This window comes from Gymnoscopelus braueri (assembly GCF_963280865.1).
Source record: "Gymnoscopelus braueri genome assembly, chromosome: 15".
Classification (NCBI taxonomy): domain Eukaryota; kingdom Metazoa; phylum Chordata; class Actinopteri; order Myctophiformes; family Myctophidae; genus Gymnoscopelus; species Gymnoscopelus braueri.
Window position 1 is genome coordinate 4,482,669 of NC_137620.1, and position 22,500 is coordinate 4,505,168.

The 22,500-nt window shown below is 42.1% G+C and overlaps 1 protein-coding gene across 1 annotated transcript in view; it reads right to left on the reverse strand.

Annotated features, from left to right (window-relative positions):
* Nucleotides 1-22,500, reverse strand: part of ablim2 (actin binding LIM protein family, member 2) — a 147,941-nt gene that overhangs the window by 61,975 nt on the left and 63,466 nt on the right. The window contains exons 4-6 of the mRNA XM_080452056.1: nucleotides 20,703-20,815; nucleotides 18,833-18,959; nucleotides 12,469-12,562 (exon numbers count right to left, since the gene is read on the reverse strand). Coding sequence (XP_080308182.1) covers nucleotides 12,469-12,562; nucleotides 18,833-18,959; nucleotides 20,703-20,815 — 334 coding nt within the window. The remainder of the gene's footprint in view (nucleotides 1-12,468; nucleotides 12,563-18,832; nucleotides 18,960-20,702; nucleotides 20,816-22,500) is intronic.

Consider the following 22,500-nt stretch of genomic DNA (forward strand, 5'->3'; position numbering starts at 1 on the left):
GCCTATGCCGCTTGAGCTACTGTATAACCACGCCCCGCTTCTGTGACGCACGCGGAACTGCCTCTCGCCTACAACGACTGCGGACTATTTTGGGGCGATAAAGTATAGTTTTTGACCGCGACGGAGGCGCGCCGTCTCCGGCGAACTTGAGCCACGAGAGGCACCGGCGAGCGAGCTAAAGCGAGCAAGTCGCCGTGCCAAACGTTGCGAAGTTCACTTGAGCCCGACTCAGCGCCGTTCGAGTTATGTACCTTTGGTGAATCATGTTTTGGCGAGAGCGCTTGCCCCAACTGCCACTCAAAGTGGCTACTGGCCAATCACAGCACCTCCTTGCACAAGTGGAATAGGCTTCGGGATGACGCCGATATTAGATTAGATATCAACTTGGATTTTGGGTATCGTAATATTTTGATACGGCATAAGTGTTGACTTTTCCTGGTTTTAATCACATAAACCCTATTTTATACCTGGGAAAATGTTCAAAAATGTACAAGAATAGGAACAGAAATGCAGATCTACAAACTTCATGTCACGAAGTGACACATTGTGAGCGTTGTGATTTAAAAAAAAAAAAAAATTGTAAATGGAAAAAAAATCTAATAAAATAAAATAAATTACGTTATCGCCACAATATCAATATTTTGGGTATTTGGTCAATATTTGGTATATGGTCAAAAATACTGTGATATTTGATACAGTGGACATACTCTCTCTGACGACCAGAAAGGGTGGTGATATAACGACAAATTGACATCACTCCGAGCTTCGGAAAGAACTGTTCCTCAGAACCTGTGCACCTCATGTCCCGACTCGCCGAACTATAGTTCGGAAAGCCTTTCCGAACAGGGAGATGCTATTCCTATAAACCCATTCAATCCAGGAACGCATCTGTGTCATTTTAGATTTGAGCTATAACCATTATTTTATACTTTGGCTATTAAAAAATCTAAAATGACACAGATGCGTTCCCGGATTGAATGGGTTCAGGTTTACTGACACAGTGGTGGTACAGTGTAGTGGTGTAAAGTAACTAAAGTACATTTACTCAAGTACTGTACTTCAGTAAGATTTTTGGGAAAGTTTACTTTACTGGAGTATTTCCAGTTTTCAGTACTTTTACTTCTACTCCACTACATCTCAGAGGCAAATATTATACTTTTACTCCACTACAATTATTAGTTACTTTGTAGATTTTCATTATTATTACAAAGCATACATTACCCAGTTTGGCCCTATATACATTTCAACCATTTGAAAATAGCCGATCTACAAGCTCACAATGTGTCACGATGCGACGCATGTGGACTTGTAGATCTGCTATTTACAAAAGATTTTTATACATTTGAAAACTTGTGAAATGGGACATTCTGCACAATGAGTACTTTCTACTTTAGGTACTTTAAGTAGATTTTGATACCAATACTTTTGTACTTTTACTCAAGTAAATGTTGAATTCCGGACTTTTTGCTTGTAACAGAGTATTTCGACATTGCAGTATTGATACTTTTACTGAAGAAAACATGTGAGTAATTTTACAGTGTCGCGGGGGGGTGAGATAGCTGGGTAGGAATGGCAACCAGATGCTGAAGTGCTAAAGTTACGGGAGTGCAGGAGGAGGTTCAGTACTTACTGTACCTGCCTAGAGGGAGAAGAAGAACAGACTTGTTCTTTTTTTGCTCACTTCCTTATTTATCTATTTATTATATAAAGGCCATCTGTTTCCTCCAACCATCCTCTTCTGGCATTCTCTATCATTCTCCCCTCCATCTCTGTCTGTGTGTGTGTGTGTGTGTGTGTGTGTGTGGTGTGTGTGTGTGTGTGTGTGTGTGTGTGTGTGTGTGTGTGTGTGTGTGTGTGTGTGTGTGTGTCTCTCTCTCTCTCGCTCTGTCTGTCTGTCTGTCTGTCTGTCTGTCTGTCTGTCTGTCTGTCCTGTCCTGTCTGTCTGTCTGTCTGTCTGTCTGTCTGTCTGTCTGTCTGTCTGTCTGTCTGTCTGTCTCTCTCTCTCTCATCTATCTCTCTCTCTCCATCTCTGTCTCTCTCCATCTCTCGCTCTGCCTCTCTCTCCATCTCTGTCTCTCTCCCTCTCTCCCTCCGTCCGTGTTAAGCTGGCTCAGACCAATCCAAATCGCCCGATTTTGGCCGAATTGGCTTCGGGAAGCGTCGCCAGTCGGTAGGGGTCCGTCGGGGGGGTCCGTCGGGACCTTTTCGGCCGACCCAGAGCCGACCGAACATGTTCAGCTTTTTAAGCCGACTGGTAGCGCAGTGGCAGTGACAACAGAGGGCTGTCGGTGTTGCCAGATTATGTGAGAGAAACAAGCGACCATGTCTAAGAAAACCTACATTCACTGTTTCTCGTGAGGGAAGGGGGGAGAGAAAGAGGGGGGAGAAAGAGAGAGAGAGAGGGAAAGAGAGAGAGGAAGGGAGCGAGGGGACAGAAAGAGAAAGAGAGAGGGGAGGAAGACAGAGAGAAAAGAGGTGGGAGAAAGTGGGTGAGAGAGAGGGAGATACCAGGAGCGAGGAGAGAGAGGAACGGAGAAAGCGGGAGGGAGAAAGAAAGGGAGAGAGACGGAGAGAGAAACGGAGGGAGGGGAGAAAGAGGGAGGTAAAAAGCGGCAGAGAGAGAAGGAAAGAAAGATAGAGGGAGAGACAGAGGGAGAGAAAAAAGGGAGAGTGAAAGATTGAGAGAGAAAGAGCGAGCGAGAGATTGAGGAGACGGAAAGAGGGAGTAGAGAGAACGAGCAATTAAGTGATTGCTTTCACCTGCTGCTGCTGCTGTGCGGAGTGTGCTACAGGGCATATCTCCGCCAAGCCAGGGTGACCTACCCAGGCTCATGAAATTCATATTCAGGCATAGTAGCCAATTAGAATGAAATCTGCAAAAACGGACTCATATACTGATACAGAACCATATATTGGCTATATATTATGGCTGTCGGGTGGAAATCTTGTATGTTCCTTTTTTATTATTATTTAAAAACCATTTAAAATCGTGAAAATAGCCAATCTACAAGCTGTAATTATTAATAATTAAGAAATACTATATTTTAAAGAGTGAAAAATCAACTAAAGTCATTATTAGTGCAAGTTCATTCACATTTCATTTGAATGAAAATAACTTAAATACATTCTGTGAATCTAATGTGATTAATGTGACCCCTACTTCAGTCAGTGAAGTCCAGGGCTGAATGTGACATATTGAGACCTATATAACTAAATATTGGTCATTTGCTAACACATTATTTTGTGAAATAAATGGGTAATATTTCACAGATAGTTATACTATTCTTATTAATATATTAAAATACAATCATCCTTAACCTTCAAGTTAAATGCATTATTTCGTGGACTTAAAAATCATTTTTGGACTTAAAAAATCTTTATTATTTTTTTGGATGGGCAGGAAGGCCGGGCAGGGCCTTTGTGCCCTCCAAAAAATTACAACACCAAAGGCCAAGTGGCCTTGCCCCTAAAATGACGAAATTCCAGGCTTGAATGCAATAGATGTACTCCTGAGTCTGTTACAAGTAAAAGGAATTCAACATTTACCTTTGAGTAAAAGTACTAAAGTATTGGTATAAAAATGTACTTAAAGTACCAAAAGTAAAAGTACAAAAATGTTTGAAAATAGCAGATCTACAAGCTCAGAACGCGTGCATCGCAACACGTTGTGAGCTTGTAGATCTGCTATTTTCAAATAGCTTATAGGTATAAAATAGGGCTAAAGTGGTTAATGTATGTTTCATAATGATTTATATCTGCAAAGTAACTAAACATTTCAAATAATTGTTGTGGAGTACAAGTATAGACAATTGGAAATACTCCAGTAAAGTAAAAGTACCTCAAAATTGTACTTAAGTACAGTACTTGAGTAAATGTACTAGTTACTTTACACCACTGCACGTCAGTGAAGAAAAAACGCTCGGGAACATCCCTAAGTGGCTTTGCAGGGAAACAAGCCCAAAGTCGCTTATAATAAGCAGACCTGGCAACGCTGGCAGGCTAAAAGTCAAATTAGCACATGAATGGCCAGTCGGCTGACAGACTTAAATGGCAACTTTTGCCAACCGAATACCAGTCTGTTGCAGTCTGGAGTAGTCTGCAATAGTCTGGACGAGTCTGTTTGGTGCGGAGTTGCCTTTAAAGTTCTCTCTCTCCCCTCATCTCACAATTTCAGGAGCCAGCAGGCAAGGGAGGTGATCCATTTCTGAGATTAGAATAGATTTTGTGGAGTGAGGCAGAACGAGCATGCACACACACACACACACACACACACACACACACACACACACACACACACACACACACACACACACACACACACACACACACACACACACACACACACACACACACACACACACACACACACACACACACAGCCAGAGCTTATTCAGTGGTTCTTAAGGTCCTCCATTTTGATATGCATATTAGGTCACTGACCCCCATTTCATGCAAGTTGTTAACTCAGTGACCACAATTTACACTATAAAACCCTCTGTGTTATTTAACTCTGAACATTTTAACCAAATGGATGGTCTGTTTGGTTCCGTTTGTTCCGAGTTCTCAAATTCTGCCCGAACCCGACCATACCCGACCCGACCCAACGTTTTCGGGTCGAGCCGGGCCCCAAAATCTATGCTAATTAGTCGGGCAGAGCCTCGAGTTCCGTGAAGAAGAAAAGAAAAAAAAAGGGGGCGGTAAATCTGTATTACCCCCAAAAAATACATTTCAACTGCCGGTGAGGCCGACGGAAATGGCAGTGGATGTGTTGGATGTGTTGAACTTTACACAGGTTTTGCTGCAAAGGCAGAAAAGCCCCCAAAAATATACATATTTATATAAAAAAATCAGAAGTCAGGTGTCTTTGAGATTGAAAGGTGTCACGGTGGCCCTTTGAGCCGCCTCCAGGCAAAACACTCTGTGTTTGGGCAATAGCGAGGCTTCTATCTATTTGTATGCGAGATCATTATGGATCTACCAAATGTTTATTTCACAGCTGATTTCCTGTTTCCTTTGCACATTCCAATCAAAGTTTTAATACGTTTGGTCGTCATTTTAGATTTTTAGCTATAACCATTATTTTATACTTTGGGCTATTCAAAAATAGCAGACATACAAGCGTGGCACATAAATTGAATCTTGACCATCAGGTAAAAATTCATACCACCCCAATACAACCACCCCAATGGTATAAGTTATATTGTATATATATATACTATACCATACATATTGGACAAAATGACATTGTATTCATTAAAAAAGTTATGTTAGTGAGGCTTTAAATAGGAATAATAAATAGGAACTTAAAGGTTCTATGACATTCATTTTCACTTTTTTTAATCTTTTGTTTTTTGGGGGGGTTTTATGACCTCAATTACACCCAAATTACACCCAGAACTTTGAACATTCAGTGGATTTTCTGTGGTCTGGGGTTTTCTGAATAATTAGGCTGAAAAGTAATCTGAGCTTGGCCCTTGGGCAGTGAAGTCACAGGCCATTAATCCCGCCCACTCTCCTCCTCGCCCCTCCCCTCCCTTATCCTTTCCTTTGGGGGGGGGGCGGAGCAGAAGCGATGATTGACAGCGACACCCGCAGGCAAAGATTTTTTTTTCATTGCAGTTGAAAAGGCTTTAAAAATGTGTTTGAAGGACCATGACAAAGACTTTTAATGTGTGGTAAAACTGAAAGTCATGAAACCTTTAAAGCATAGAGCACCAATGTCTGACGTAATGTACGCATCCTACCTGGGTCGCGTTTTTTCCCCCCCCATTCTGAATTCCTGCGTCAAATATCGCGTCAAATAAGAACTGTGTTCCAAAAATAAACAAATAAACAAATGATCCCGGCGGTTTGACTCTTATGGATATGAAGCATCAACTGACGGTGAGAAAACGCTAATGTTACTTCCACCGCATTAGTTACATTTTCGCCAGAAATAGACTGTATCAAATATGAGTGACTGATTATCGTAAACGATACAGAGCCACCTCCCTGACAATATCGGAGAGACGGTTTGTTAATTTTTGGACCACATATCTTATATGAGACGATTCTAAGATGACCCAATGTTATTCTCCAAAGAGAAATTACTACCGTGACCCAGGGGATGAACGAGTGACGTCAGGACTTATGTACTCTATACTTTACTATGTTAGTTCCTTTGATCCAAGCCGGAACAATCAATTGATTGATCATTAACACATTGACTGCCAGAGTTTATTCATAATGTACTCACCCCTGTGCCAGCAATTTGCGTGTTTTTAAATGTTTTTGTTTTGTAATTTTTCATTCAAATAAATTCTCTGATTGTGGAGTCAAGCACGTAGGACAGTTCCACCAGTAGAGAGCAGCAAATCCACACATTGATCACCTCGCTCGCCCCCTCCCAAACAGGCCCACGTCATATCCTGTCATTCACCGGATGTTATGTTTTCGACAATCCCTGACCCGCTGATCGGCCTGAAAACGATGTGATACACGAAGACAATGACTGTTAGTCACCCGGACCAAAGAAAATAGAAGTTGAGCTGTCCGTTCGTTTTTATACCGTGTGAAAAAACGTGTTATTCCCTATTCTGGACGAAAATGACCGGAGAAAAACAATGAGACCCGGAAAATATTTTTTTTTTTACATCCGGCTCCGGTTGAGTGTGACGTAAGTGGAAAACGAAAGTGCTGATGAGAAATAAACACAGCCGTGCGATCACAGATTAAACAATGAAAATTAAAAAGAACGCATCAATGCGTTCTTTTGAATGCTGGCACTCCAGCGATGGATTTGAAAGAACGCATCGATGCGATCTTGGCAATCAATGTGTTAAAATAAACCCGCTCTGAAAATGCAACGCTTTTGAGTTTTGAAGTGGGCCCTGATCCACAATTAATCCATTAAGACCTGAAACGCAGCATCTGTGTCACTTAAGATTTATTTGCGATTCAAAAATAGCAGATCTACAGCTCAGATCTGCTATTTTTGAAAAATCTAGATTATTATTATTATTTTTTTCCAAAAAAATGTTAGGATTTAGATTTTTTTAAAGAATCGTCTCAGGTCTTAATGGGTTAAAGCTGGGGTACCACCGATTTCCATTCTTCAAAGTAACTAGGATACCGGATAAACATCAAACCTAGCATCCATGACGCATAGGCCAGTTGACTGCTGGCCTGTACCCGTGCAAACAGGCTTTGATCCCGAACCAAAAGCCGTGACATTTAAAAAGGGGGGGCTACCTTCCTTCAGCCGGCATTTCAGAAGGCCATCCCTGTGTGCACACGCCTCCACATGGAATGGAATGCTTTGCCCACGTGGTGCTGTCATTTGATCGTGAGGTGTAGTAAAGACCTCCAAAGGGCAGCATGTATGCATGTATGCGTGTATGTACACATGGTGGAGAGTTGACTGTGACATAGGAGCCTGTGGTAGTTTATTGATAGGAGAACAATGGTTGTGTGGTGTTTGCTTGGAGCCAAAGACCGCAATGACCCCTCCACTCCCTATGCTGCAAGGATGCATCGCCGTACTGTTTGCATGCACGCGCATACGAGCACACACGCACACACACACACACACACACACACACACACACACACACACACACACACACACACACACACACACACACACACACACACACACACACACACACACACACACACATACAAACAAACACTTCGGATCAAAAGACTGTACTCTGAACTCTGCAATGATGCATCCCTATATACACACACGCACGCACGCGCACACACACACACACACACACACACACACACACACACACACACACACACACACACACACACACACACACACACACACACACACACACACACACACACACACACACACACACACACACACAATAAGAAAGAACATGTGATATGCCAACACAAAGAGAGAGGAATGTATGTAATCTATTTGGTGATGTCATTCAAAGCATCCTGCACACACACACACACACACACGCACGCACGCACACACACACACACACACACACACACACAAACACACACTCACACACTGACAAACACGCACGTTCATTCCATTTCTTATGTTTCCGACGCTTTCTCTGAGAGCTTCGGAACCGGATACATGAGAGAGAGAGAGAGAGTGGAGGGAGTGATGAATTTAGAGGAGAGGAGAGAGGGAGTGATGTGAGGGTTGCTTTGTTGCATCTTCCATAACCCTGTGTGTTGCAGGGCTTCCCCTTCATCCCCCCACCCTTTACCAACAGCTTTATTCCTCTCCTCTGCCCCCCCCTCTCTCTCTCTCTCTCTCTCTCTCTCTCTCCTCTCTCTCTCTCTCTCTCTCTCTCTCTCTCTCTCCTCTCTGCCTCTCTCTCTCTCTCTCTCTCTCTCTCTCTCTCTCTCTCTCTCTCTCTCTCTCTCTCTCTCTGCCTCTCTCTCTCTCTGCCTCTCTCTCTCCCCCTTCTCTCTCTCTCTGCCTCTCTCTCTCTCTCTCTGCCTCTCTCTCTCCCCCCTTCTCTCTCTCTCTGCCTCTCTCTCTCTCTCTCTCTCTGCCTCTCTCTCTCTCCCCCCTTCTCTCTCTCTCCACCCTGAGAGAGTATCTCATGTCGCATGGCAGGAGAACAAGGGGCCTGTTCACCCAAATCACATCTCTACCTGACCCCCCCCCTTTCTCTCTCTCTCTCTCTCTCTCTCTCTCTCTCTCTCTCTCTCTCTCTCTCTCTCTCTCTCTCTCTCTCTCCCTCTCTCATTATCTCTCTCTTGCTCTAATGAACTGTTGTTCCCCTCCAAACCGTCGCCCTTTCCTTTGTGTCGTTCCACACTTGTCCTGGTTCTCTCTCTCTCTCTCTCTCTCTCTCTCTCTCTCTCTCTCTCTCTCTCTCTCTCTCTCTCTCTCTCTCTCTCTCTCAGTGTGAGGTCATTCAGGTCTAGACAGTAAGCCTGTGTTACACTATTATCTCACAAATACTTGTGAGAAAGCAGTGTTTTCAATCTTAGGGGGTGTAAGCGATATGTTTTTGTTAAGAAGAAGAATTTTTTTCCTGTGCTATATTCCGATAGTAATCATTGGTTAGAGTGTTCGTTCTCTCCAGCTCGTTAGAAAACACAAATTTGTCTAAACAGGGAAGGGAACCACACAAAGATAACTGATCAATTTTCGTTCCAGTTCCGCATTTTGTCCGCTCATGTATTTGTTTCATCAAATCATACGTAGCCTGCGAGGTTAGTTCAGGCAGTATACACTCGAGAGGTTACATGCATGCTCATTACTACTGTATGTGGCTGTGTACAGCGTCATGTAAGACCTATACGTCATACACTGACAAATGTCTTCTAAATCAGTTTTCTGAAAAACCTATGTTTCTATATCAGAGGTTCTCAAACTTTTTCATATCAAGGACCCCCAAAATGATATGTATTTGGCCGCCGACCCCATCTTAAAATATGTTGTTCCAGGGACCCCCCAGAAGCAAAGATTTGAGTTAAAAATGCTTTAAAACAATATATATTCAAAGATTTGCACATATTCTCACGATTTTTCAAAAATAGCAGATCTACGAGCTCATAGTGCGGCACTCTGTGCCGTGCTATGAGCTTGTATATCTGCATATCTGCTATTTTCGAATAGCCAAAGTGTCAAATAATGCTTTTTAGCTCAAAGCATTAGCGTTCCAGGTCTTAAAGAGTTAAGCTCACCTAAATCTGTGTTCCTTCCGCTTTGTGTGCTCTGGTTTGTTGTCATGTGGCGTTTGCTCCCACCGCCACCCCAGCGCCACCAGTGGGCTCTGCTATTGGTGTTCCCTGCTCTTAACGGTTAATGATGGTTGTCTAAATTGTGCTGAGAAGGGAGAATAATGTAGCAGAGCCTGAACGCCAAGAGAAAAATATTACATCCACTCTTGTATTCTCATTCTATAATATTGGTTCAATCTATTTGTGAGTTATCTGACTGAATTCCAATTAAAGTTGGATTGGAGGCAGCTGGCCAGGGCCTCCAATCACTATAAAATAGCCACCTTTCCCAATGTTTTTTTCTCTTCCACCTGGGCCACAACGAGCATGACCACACAGAGCATATTGTTTGTTTGATTCAGTAATTCCTCAGTTTGTTCGGCAGCTTAGTTTCCCAGCCAGGTTTTTTGTTGGAGACATCTGCTTTATCTACTTAAATTATGACTTATGCTTTTCAATAAAATTATACATTACATACACATTTTGAGGGTTCAAAACGAGAAAAATAAGTAAAATGGTATTCATAAAATCGCCACCCTAAAATGCTGATGTCCGCACAAATAATGCAAGCGTGCGTGCGTGCAATGTTATGCTATGTTGGAGCTAATGAAACACGGGTCAATCATCTGTGTAATGCATGCATGCAGGCTGGTGCAGCCTCACCACTCACTGTTGTGTCTGCCTCTGTGTGCCTGTGTATTCAAGCATTTGTGGGTTATTGTGCATTTTACAGTACGCGTGTGTGTGTGTGTGTGTGTGTGTGTGTGTGTGTGTGTGTGTGGTGTGTGTGTGTGTGTGTGTGTGTGTGTGTGTGTGTGTGTGTGTGTGTGTGTGTGTGTGTGTGTGTGTGTGTGTGTGTGTGTGTGTGTGTGTGTGTGTGTGTGTGTGTGTGTGTCCTTCAAACAGAGAGTGGGTCAAAGCTATTAGCCCAGTGTAGAGCGAGCACGATGTTGGAGTCAGGAGACAGTCATTAGAGAGAGAGATGGAGCGAGAGAGAGAGAGAGAGAGAGAGAGAGAGAGAGAGAGAGAGAGAGAGAGATATTGTGCACACATTGTGTGCCTCTACAAGTCCCTGCATCAAACAGGCAGCACTACATCCAGCCTCATACATAATGCGTGGCTGTCTGATTTCACCCCATTAGTCCCTCCAACCTCCCTCCTCACTGCATTACACTGCATTGCACATTCACTAAATGTACAGTGGGGCGCCATGGTATCCAGAAAGCAGACAGAGAATGTACCACACAGATGTACTGGGTTTGGTATTCCTCTGCATAGAGTACAGGAGTCCTGGCGTCACTCGCCGGGGATGGTTTGTTTATTTCTGGAACACAGTTCTTATACGTATGATGCAATCTTAGGAATTCCATTGCATTCACTTCTCCAGTAGTTGATATGTGGCCACTGTGAGGCAGAACAGAGTAATGCCCTGTTTTATCTAGATCTACCTGCATGCGAGCTTGTAGATCTGCTATTTTCACTATTTTTTGAATTTCTTTGAAAGTGGTTAAGTTCAGTCTGTGTGTGGTTAAGTTCTGTTTTATAAATATTGAACCAATGAACAGTATCAACAACAGTAAAATAATACCTACATTTGGATGAATTGGAACACACGGTTCTTTCCTGAAAGTCCTTTAGAACTATTATAGTAGTCTTTTTGGTGACACCTCTGGCTGTCTGGAATTCAGTTTGAAACAAACGCGAGGACATACCGGCAAAAGAAATACTGAAGGTTTGCCGAGGTTACTTTAGAACATACAGGGGAAACTGGCGGCCCGGGGGCCACATGCGGCCCCCGCCTCCACTTAATGTGGCCCGCAGGTTAATATCGGAATACTGATATATTATTGATTTCAGCTGTTAAAATTGCAAACATAACCCGCTTTAATTACTTCAGTCCATATTAGGAGCTTACTGACTAGTATTAAAATTCTATTGTATTTTTACGTCCAATGTATTTGTATTTAAGTTCATAAAGTTAACATAAGTATAACTAAATGCATTTGAAATTAAAGAGGCGTGCCATGGTTTTGCACTTTTTCTGTTTTTCATGTGTCTATGAGGTTGATAGAACTTGATTAAGCCCCCTGGTGGTGTTTTTATGGTGTTTTATGTCTTCTCTGACTATTTTGAGTTTCTTCCTGGAGGCTGAAACCTTGAGGGTCAAACGTGCCAATAGAAAAAAAACAGCACTTTAATGACAGTAAAATTATACCCTCCCCCTCATTATCATAACACAACAGGTGTGGGCATGGGGAGGAGGAGGGACTAGGACAGGTGGGTGGTGCTAAGGTGGTGGAGGAGGTGCTAAGGTGAGAACCAGGTATACTTAATGAACTGGAGGCGTGTCCACATAAAAACATAATTTTAACACTTTCTGTACACTTTTTTGAAAAAATCTTCCTCCTAGTATAACCATAATACCTGATGATTATGTTTTAGGGGGGGGATCACAAAAAATCACGGCACCCCGTCTTTAAATAAAAATGTTACTTTTCAGGATTCCAATTAAAAAATGCAAAAAAACCATCAGGATTCCAATTCAAAAATAGCAAAAAATAGCCGATCTACAAGCTTAAAACGCTTGTAGATTAAAATGCTTGTTAAAACGCGGCACGTTTTGAGCTTGTAGATTGGCTATTTTTGCTACTTTTGTGTGACATAGAATGGCCCTCTGGAGAGTGTGGAAATATAGTGGCCCTCTCCATCATCAAAGTTGCACACCCCTGCTTTCGAACGTAACAACAACGTTTGTATTGGGTGCTCTCTCACCTCCAGGACTTTCCCGGTGATGTACTTCTTGCAGCTTTCACACTGGATGCCGTACATGGCGTGGTAGTCGATCTCACAGTAGGGGATCCCATCCCTGCAAGGGCACGCGCACGCACACGCACACGCACACGCACACACACACACACACACACACACACACACACACACACACAGAAAGTAGGTCAGCGTTTCTCAATCTTTTTTAATTTGAACGACCCCCCCCCAGTTTGATATTGCATTAGGTCACGGACCCCCATTTGAGACAATTTGATAAATCTGTGACTAATCTATACACTGTGTTCCTTTAACTCTGAGAGTGTACCAGGGTCCCCTTTGGTTCCATGTGTGCACAAGTTTGTCCCCCAAACGTTATAGAAATGCTACACAGAAGAGCAGTGGTGGAAAGTAACTAAGTGCATTTTGAGGTATTTGTACTTTACTTGAGTATTTCCAATTTTCAATACTTTTACTTCTACTCCACTACATCTCGGATCCAAATATTACACTTTTACTCCACTACATTTATTTGAAGTCTTCAGTTACTAGTTAATTTGTAGATTTAGATTATTATTACAAAACATACATTAACCACTTCAGCCCTGTTAGTCTGGTTCCTTATGCTTTGATTTAAAATGTTGTTGGATTTTTTTGAAGATTTGCAAAACTATACATTTTTGGAAAGGTTATTGTCTAAGGAATCAGAAAAGCAATGTTTGCATTTGCCCAGATGTGTATATGGTGGCCATATTGACATTTACAAAATGGCCACCCTAAAATGTATGTTTTTTATATCTCTGCCTCTAAATAAGCTGGAAAATTGATTTTAACTGCTATACCTACATTGTCAGTGTCAAGGAATCCAATGGTGGTAGTTATAAAGCTACAAAACTTTACAACATTAACCCTTAGATGCATGACTGAGTCCAAAATGACCAGATGTGGTTGTTTTCTTGCAATATCTTTGTATTAAAAAAATCATTGATCAATTCATATTGAAGATTTGCAAAACTATACATTTTTGGAAAGGTTATTGTCTAAGGAATCAGAAAATCAATGTTTGCATTTGCCCAGATGTCTGTGGCGGCCATATTGGAATTGAAAAAATGGCCGCATTAAAATGTATGTTTTGTAATATCTTGGCTTCTAAATAAGATGGAACTTTGTTTTTAATGGCTAAACCTACATTTTCAGGGTCAAGGAATCCAATGGTGCATGTTATCGTTTCATTTTTTTGTATCATCCCATTGACATAATCTACCATATGGGTAAAAAACAGCACAGCCCAGGCAGTCAGTCAGATACTAACTTCTTTTAACTTATTTGTATTTCTTTTAACTGTGAACTTTGGATGTTTGTGTAGACAGTCTCTATGCATCATCATAATCATCATCATCATCATCACTTTCGTGCATCACAGCTTGGGAATCGTCATCGTTCTGGCACTGGCTGCTGCACTGACACATTTCAGTACAGGCTAAGTCCTTAGCTTTGCAGGAACATCTGCCAGAAGAACAGTCAGATTTACACTTGCATTGAACCATCTCAAGGATAGCCTTTGGGGCTGGGAGGACCTCTGGTCGTTGGTTTCAGCATGCCATCCAAGTGTTCCAAGTACCATTTAAAGTACCCATTTTGCAGGGGATCCAGCTGTGCTGCTTCAGTGCTACAGGTGTTGGAGGGAGCTTGTCACTTTCTGCCCCGTGTTTGCGGAACAGATGCCATTGCAGTTCAGGGATTGTCTTGATGTTGATACCCTTGGGTGAGTAAGCTGCACATACAAAGGACTCCAGTGTTGACAGCATTCCTTCCGTCACTTCTGCTTCATCCAAAAGCGTCTGCAGATCATTGATAACATCTTCATCCGTTTTGAGGTAGACCTGCAGCTGGTCTACCTCAGGTTGCCTTGCCTACCATCAAACATCCCGATGAGCAGGTTCCTCTCCCATGACAAGACGAAGGCTGATCTGGCTGACTATCTTGCTACCAAAACTCTAGAGTACAACAGGGGATCCTCCAAGCTGATCATCACGTCTGCTTCTGGATACACTAGGAGCAACAAAGACCCGGTCTTTGAAGAAAATAACAACAAAGAAGCAGACACACTGCTGATCCACAAGGCTGTGCTGGCTTCACAGCGAAACCCACCTGACGCACAGTTGGTATTTTTCTCCCCAGATCGGAGGTTTTAGTGCTAGTCACAGCAAACTATGACCTCCTGCTGAAGAACACGTCCATTTCTATGGCCTCTGGTGTTATGCAGATTGAACCACTGTGGCGAGTTCTAGGTAAAGAAAGAGCAAAGGCTTTGCCAGCCTTCCATGCATTCACTGGGGCTGACAACACAGGGAGGTTCTCCCGTATAGGCAAGGCAACCTGGCTGCAGGTCTACCTCAAAACGGATGAAGATGTTATCAATGCTCTGCAGATGCTTTTGGATGAAGCAGAAGTGATGGAAAAAATGTTGTCAACACTGGAGTCCTTTGTATGTGCAGCTTGGGTATCAACATCAAGACAATCCACGAACTGCGATGGCATCTGTTCTGCAAACACAGGGCAGAAAGTGACAAGCTCCCTCCAACACCTGGAGCTCTGAAGCAGCACATCTTGAGAGTCCATGTCCAAACAAGGGCATGGACACAAGCAGCCATTGCTCTGAAGGATCCACAGCTGGATCCCCTGCAAAAAACACTTGGATGGCATGCTGAAACCAACGACCACAGAGGTCCTCCCAGCCCCAAAGGCTATCCTTGAGATGGTTCAATGCAAGTGTAAATCTAACTGTTCTTCTGGCAGATGTTTCTGAAAAGCTAAGGACTTACCCTGTACTGAAATGTGTCAGTGCAGCAGCCAGTGCCAGAACGATGACGATTGCCAAGCTGTGATGATGATGATGATTATGATGATGCATAGAGATGTCTATGATTACACATGTCATGATGTTTAAGACGGTTACACAAATCCAAAGTTCACAGTTAAAATAAATAAAAAGAACACTGAGTTAGTATCTGACTGACTGCCTGGGCTGTGCTGTTTTTTACCTATATGGTGGATTATGTCAATGGGATGATACAAAAAAATGAAATGATAACTTGCACTATTGGATTCCTTGACCCTGAGCCATTAAAAACGATGTTCCATGTAGAAGCCAAGATATTACGAAACATACATTTTACGTCGGGCATTTTGTCAATTCCAATATGGCCGCCACAGACATCAGGGTAAATGCAAACATTGATTTTCTGATTCCTTAGACAATAACCTTTCCAAAAATGTATAGTTTTGCAAATCTTCAATATGAATTGATAAATGATTTTTTTATTACAAAGATATTGCAACCAAACAACCACATCTGGTCATTTTGGACTCAGTCATGCATCTAAGGGTTAATGTTATAAAGTTTTGTAGCTTTATAACTACCACCATTGGATTCCTTGACACTGAAAATGTAGGTTTAGCAGTTAAATCAATGTTCCAGCTTATTTAGAGAACGAGATATAAGAAAAAGTACATTTTAGGGTGGCCATTTTGTAAATGCCAATATGGCCGCCATATACACATCTGGGCAAATGCAAACATTGATTTTCTGATTCCTTAGACAATAACCTTTCCAAAAATGTATAGTTTTACAAATCTTCAAAAAAATCCAACAAAATTACATAGTGAACCTGACTATGTATACATTTCGGCCATTTGAACATAGCCGATCTACAAGCTCACAATGTGTTGTGATGCGGCGCAATGTGAGCTTGTAGATCTGCTATTTTCAAAAGATTTTTTATACATTTGAAAACTTGAAATGGGACATTCTGCATAATGAGTACTTTCTTCTTTGGCACTTTAAGTACATTTTGATACCAATATTTGTGTGCTTTTACTCAAGTACATTTTTAATTCCGGACTTTCACTTGTAACAGAGTATTTCTACATTGTAGTATTGATACTTTTACTTAAGTAAAACATTTGAGTACTTTTTCCACCACTGCAGAAGAGGGGCAATTTGCCACACAAGATTTAGTACATTTCCAACACAGTGTCACACTCTAGTCATGACCCGTGACCTTAAAAACCAAACAGAAAGGAGTTAGACAGTGTTTGTTTACTTTGTTGTTGTAGTAAGGCAGTGACACAAAGACATTCCCTTATAGCTAATGATTAAAACAAGACCATGGTGACAACACAGGGCTTCAGTGGACAAAACACCTGTCAGTGACAAGATGAACAGATAAGAGTACTTACTACATGTACATAGCAACAGTGCTTCACTATCAGTCATCAATATCTACAGTATCTAGGATAATACTCTTTCTATCCAGAGTAAAACATTTTTTTATTTTAAACAGAGGGGTGGTCGTGGACATTCTTTTATACTCTCTATATACATAATACAGAAAACAGCAGACATACAAGATTTTATATATATATATTTATTTATTTTCTTTATTTTTTTTTAACATTTTGAAAATCTTTTAAAAATGTTAACACATTTGAATAAATGTACCCAAAATATAGATGCCAGGGTTAATGTGGTTAAAATATATGTCTGCTGGCCGGCAGAAACCAGCTAACTCCAAAATGTTCATATTTCAGGAAATGACAAAAACAAAAAGTGGAGTTAGGAGGTTTTGTTCATCATTGATAAGAACAGCTTAATGGACCTCCAAGCTCATGAGGTTGGAGGTCAAAAGGGGGTGGAGCCTGGCGTCAGCAGAACCAGCTAACTCCACCCCCCCCCTTTGGTGGAGTTAGCTGGTTTAGCAGAAAGTTTGAGGATCCAATGGAGTTAGCTGGTTTTGTCAGAAGCACTTTTAATACTTTTCATTGGTTCAATATATTTTTTAATCAACACACAGACCTAAAGACTGTCCAATAGCACTGATTTATGGGAAAAAGAAAAAAAAATTGTTAGCTGGTTTCTGCCGGACAGCAACAATATATATATTTTAATTAAATTGTAACATTTTTATACCATCAAACATGAATATCAATCATATCAGACGGTCTATATTTCCCCAAAGAAAATGCATGCATTTCATTCAGTCCTGGCAAAAGCAGTGATAAAACAACCTATCCCCACCGTAAATATTCCAACCCTGTTTCTATCTATAATTTAATACGGTAATCTCTTCCACCATTAGTGCTGAATCAGCCAGTGTAAGCTGTTCCTTCTCAGATGTTCTCAAATTAGACCTGAATGTGGAGCACACTGGTTATGTTGCATTTCTTGTGCCTCAGCAAAAAAGGCTGCAGGAATCTTCATTTATTTTCCTCTCTACATGGGGCCAGAGCAATCTGATGTTGACTTTTATGGTGTGGCTCTGTAAGAAGCGGGGGTCTACAAATGGGTCTGTTTGTCCGGGGCTCGTCTCGAAAAACCATTGGATCGGTCAACAGTGGTGGAAAAAGTACCAAATCTTTTTACTTAAAGTAAAAAGTAGCAATACCACCATATAAAAATACTCTGTTACAAGTAAAAGGCCTCTGTTCAAAATGTTACTTGAGCAAGTATCAAGTATCAAAGTATCAAAAGTAAAAGAACTAAAATGTTTGAAAATAGCAGATCTACACGCTCACAACGCGTCACGATGCGACGCATTGTGAGCTTGTATATCGGCTATTTTCAAATAGCCTAGGTATAAAATGGGGCTAAAGTGGTAAATGTATGTTTTATAATATAATAATTTACATCCGCAAAGTAACTAGTAACTAAAGTTTTCAAATAATTGTAGTGGAGTAAAAGTACAATATTTGTCTCTGAGATGTAGTGGAGTAGAAGTAAAAGTATTGAAAATTGGAAATACTCCAGTAAAGTAAAAATAACAAAATTGCACTTAAGTACAGTACGTGAGTAAATGTACTTAGTTACTTTACAACACTGTCGGTCAGCGCCAAATCTCTTGTGCACGCTGCCAGTAGGCCAAGGAAAGACCTCAACTTTTACCATATGTTTTTATGTCAGGGGTCTTCAACGCTTTATCGGGCCAAGGACCCCTTAGCTGAGAGAGAGGGATGAAGCAGGGACCCCCAAATTCATGTTAAATGTAACATTTAACCATTTAAATCCTCAATACTTTGTAAACTTGACCTTTGTCTTGGTCTGCTCTTTTTTCCCTCTATACACCAAATCTCTTCGGTGAAAATAGCCGATCTACAAGCTCACAACGAGTCGCAATGTCTAATGTTCCCCCCAGGATAGGGATGCGAGGGGTTTCAAGTGGTTAATGTAAAAAAAAAAAAATCATCCCTATCACACAAAGATTTGGTGCCCCCCCCTGCAGTATCTCTCAGGACCCTCTATTGAAGAACCCTGTTTTACGTTGTTTTGAAATAATTCTACTAAGGGGACTGGGAGTATTATGTAACTTACTTGCTGATGTACTCGGCGTTGAGCACCTTGTTGCACACCTTGCACTTAAAACAGCCCAGGTGCCAGTGCTTCTCCAGAGCCACCAGAGACTGCTCATTCTTAAACTCCTTACCACAGCCACAACAGTCTGTGTGTGAGAGAGAGAGCGAGAGAGAGAGAAGAAATGAAACAGAAAAGAAAAAATATACACAGCATAGAATAGAAGCAGGTACAGCATACACATGAGGTTAGACGCAAAAAGTGACGCGTTGTAAGCTTGTAGATCAGCTATTTCTGCTATTTTCAAATGTATAAAACTATTAAATATGTCAATAATGTCTTTGTATATTTAAGTTATTTGTCATATCTGGCCTGTGCAATTTTTGATGACGAAGCCTAGAGGCAAACAGAAATAAAATTTGTATTCATATGTTCCAATGTTCCAATGCCAAACACACAATTAAATCGTTAATCGCAATTATTAGAGTGACAATTAATCGTCAAATGTATAATCGTGACAGCCCTAGGGCCCCTACTGTAGGTATATGTAGATATCTACATGCAATATAAGACAGAGGGTGAGAGGGTGAGAGGGTGTGGGAGAGAGGAGACAGTGGGAGGGAGAGGCACAGAGAGGTGGGGAGGAATGGGAGGAGGGATAATGTGGAAGAATTAACTCTTTGACTGCCAGTGAATGAGAGAAGCATAAATGACGTCATTTTACAAAATAAAAGCTGGTTTTCTTCCTGTTTATTTCCGGCAGGGAAACGGCCATATCTCTGTTCCTCTTGCTTTATGGCAAAAAAGCCGATCACCGCAAGGATGGAGGTCACAGAGAATATTCCATGATTTTTCAAAGGTACAGTAAAAATCACACTTTTTCTCTGGCAGTGGGGTGACACTATTACACTATCACTCTGGCAGTCAAATAATTAAGGGTGGGACAGACAGGAAGAGAGAGGGATGGAGAGACAGACAGACAGAGAGAGAAAGAGAGGGAGAGAGAGATGGAGGGAAAGAGAGGCCAGCGGTGAGTCAAGTGAAATAGACTGTTGGCACAAAGGCAGGATTGTCCCACATAAGGATGAGGGGATGACAACAAAGTGACAAAGTGAAAAGGATGGACTGGAACTGATGAGCAAATGGAAGACTCTACAAAAAGGCAAAAAGACTGAATAGGAAATGAATGAATAGGAGACAGAAAACGAGATAGACTGTGTGTGTGTGTGTGTGTGTGTGTGTGTGTGTGTGTGTGTGTGTGTGTGTGTGTGTGTGTGTGTGTGTGTGTGTGTGTGTGTGTGTGTGTGTGTGTGTGTGTGTGTGTGTTTGCGTGCGTGCGTGCGTGCGTGTGGGTGGGTGGTGGAAAAAGTACTCACATTTTTTACTTAAGTAAAAATACTGCAATGCAGAAATACTCTGTTACAAGTAAAAGTCCAGAATTGAAAATGTACTTGAGTAAAAGTACAAAGTTCAAAATGTGAAAAAATATATTTTGAAAATAGCAGATCTACAAGCTCACAATGTGTCGCATCGCGACGCATTGTCAGCTTGTAGATCGGCTATTTTCAAATGGCCGAAAGATATATAGGGCTGAAGTGGTTATATGTTTTGTAATAATAATCCAAATCTACAAAGTAACTAGTAACTAAAGTTTTCAAATAATTGTAGTGGAGTAAAAGCACAATATTTGCCTCTGAGATGTAGTGGAGTAGAAGTTAAAGTATTGGAAAACTGGAAATACTCCAGTAAAGTAAAAGTTCCTCAAAATTGTACTTGAGTAAATGTACTTAGTTACTTAACACCACTGGCGTGCGTGTGTGTGTGTGTGTGTGTGTGTGTGTGTGTGTGTGTGCATGTGCGTGCATGCGTGTGTGTGCGTGTGTGTACTGACTGTGGACAGCCTGTATGGGGGCGGGGCTGTTGTCGGGCAGGGGCTCGGTGCACTTTTGGCAGATGCACTCCTTGCCGTTGAAAGTCACTCTGTCACCGGCCGGGAACGGCTGTCTGCAAAGAGAGACACAGAGAGAAGAAGGAGACGACAAACATCAATTAATAAGCAGCATCAAAAGGCATAGACAGAGTCAGGACCCCCCCCCCCGCCCAGGGGTCCTTGAGGGTGTGTTTGTATCAGTACGAATTTTTTTTCTTCAACAAATGTGACCTGAATCAGTCAGATGCCACTGAAATACATTTGCCAGAAAAAACACAGCTTTGGTCACAAACCTGTCTGTTTCTAGGTTGGATTAAGTTTTTTTTTTTTTTTTTTTTTCCTCTTTTTTTCTCTCTCTAAACTAAATCCCTTTTGCCGAAAATAGCCGATCTACAAGCTCACAAGCTGATCTGCAAACTGAGCTTGTAGAGGGAGTTATCCTGTCTGAATAGGTCAAGCGGAGCTTGTAGATCTGCAAAAAAAAAATTTAGGGGGCACGGTGGCGCAGTCTGTAGCGGTGGCGCCTCACAGCTAGAAGGTCCTGGGTTCGATCGGGCTCCCTAGGCTGGCAGGGGGAGTGTAGCGCACAGGATCACTTAGACAATTGGCACTGGGTGAAAAAAGGGTTGCAAAATTGTGGGATAAAATATCTGCTATTTTCATCAAATGTTTGCCTATTATAATGGCATGCCTAGAATAGGGAAGCTATAGGGTTCATAATCTGAGTTCCCAGAAGTTTTCGCCAGCTCGGCGAGGAACTTCTGGGCCAGAGCCCTGGTATTTGTGGGCGGGATGTAATTTACGCTCAGAATCTGAGCGGACACGCCTCTTACCGGTCTGAGAGCTGTGCAACTCGTCTAAAAAGTCCGACGAGAGGCAAACAGCAGTACACAACAATGGCGGCCGCAATTTCTCAAGGGGAAATTGCTTCCCGTCGATCCTATTTAGATGCAACACCCAGTGCATGTGGATCCCGCCCCCTTTTCTTCATTGGCTGTTGATTTGAATCACAACGCAGTGGCCGCGCCCCTGCTGTCCAAGCTCCGACGCAATGCGTCCCAGACTATAGGGTTCATGATAGCGCAATCAAAATCGGCTTTGTGTCTCTGTAATAAAAACTAATATCACAGTTAAGGGTAATGTCGATGCGTGTTGACTCTTGGCTGTGGTGGGAGCGCTGACTGTCGGGGGGGGTTAAGTATTAAGTATGATGGGACGACTGATTCACTGCCATGTGTACAACCTCCAGCCAGCTGCCCCACCACTCTGATGTATTACACTTTTTATTAAGAGACGCTGTCACCGTCACCGTCACAGCCAAGAGGAAGACGCTGTCAGTGCCACTGCCACTGACCCCAATATAATGACACATACACATAGAGGCAAAGAGAGAGACAGACAGAGAGACAGACAGACAGACAGACAGACAGACAGACAGACAGACAGACAGACAGACAGACAGACAGACAGACAGACAGACAGACAGACAGACAGACAGACAGACAGACAGATCGATACAGTAGATAGACAGACCGACAGACCGACAGACAGACCGACAGACAGACCGACAGACAGACAGACAGACAGACAGACAGACAGACAGACAGACAGACAGACAGACAGACAGACAGACAGACAGACAGACAGACAGACAGACAGACAGACAGACAGACAGACAGACAGACAGACAGACAGACAGACAGACAGACCGTCACAGCCAAGTAGAAGACACTGTCAGTGACCCAAAAACATGACACAT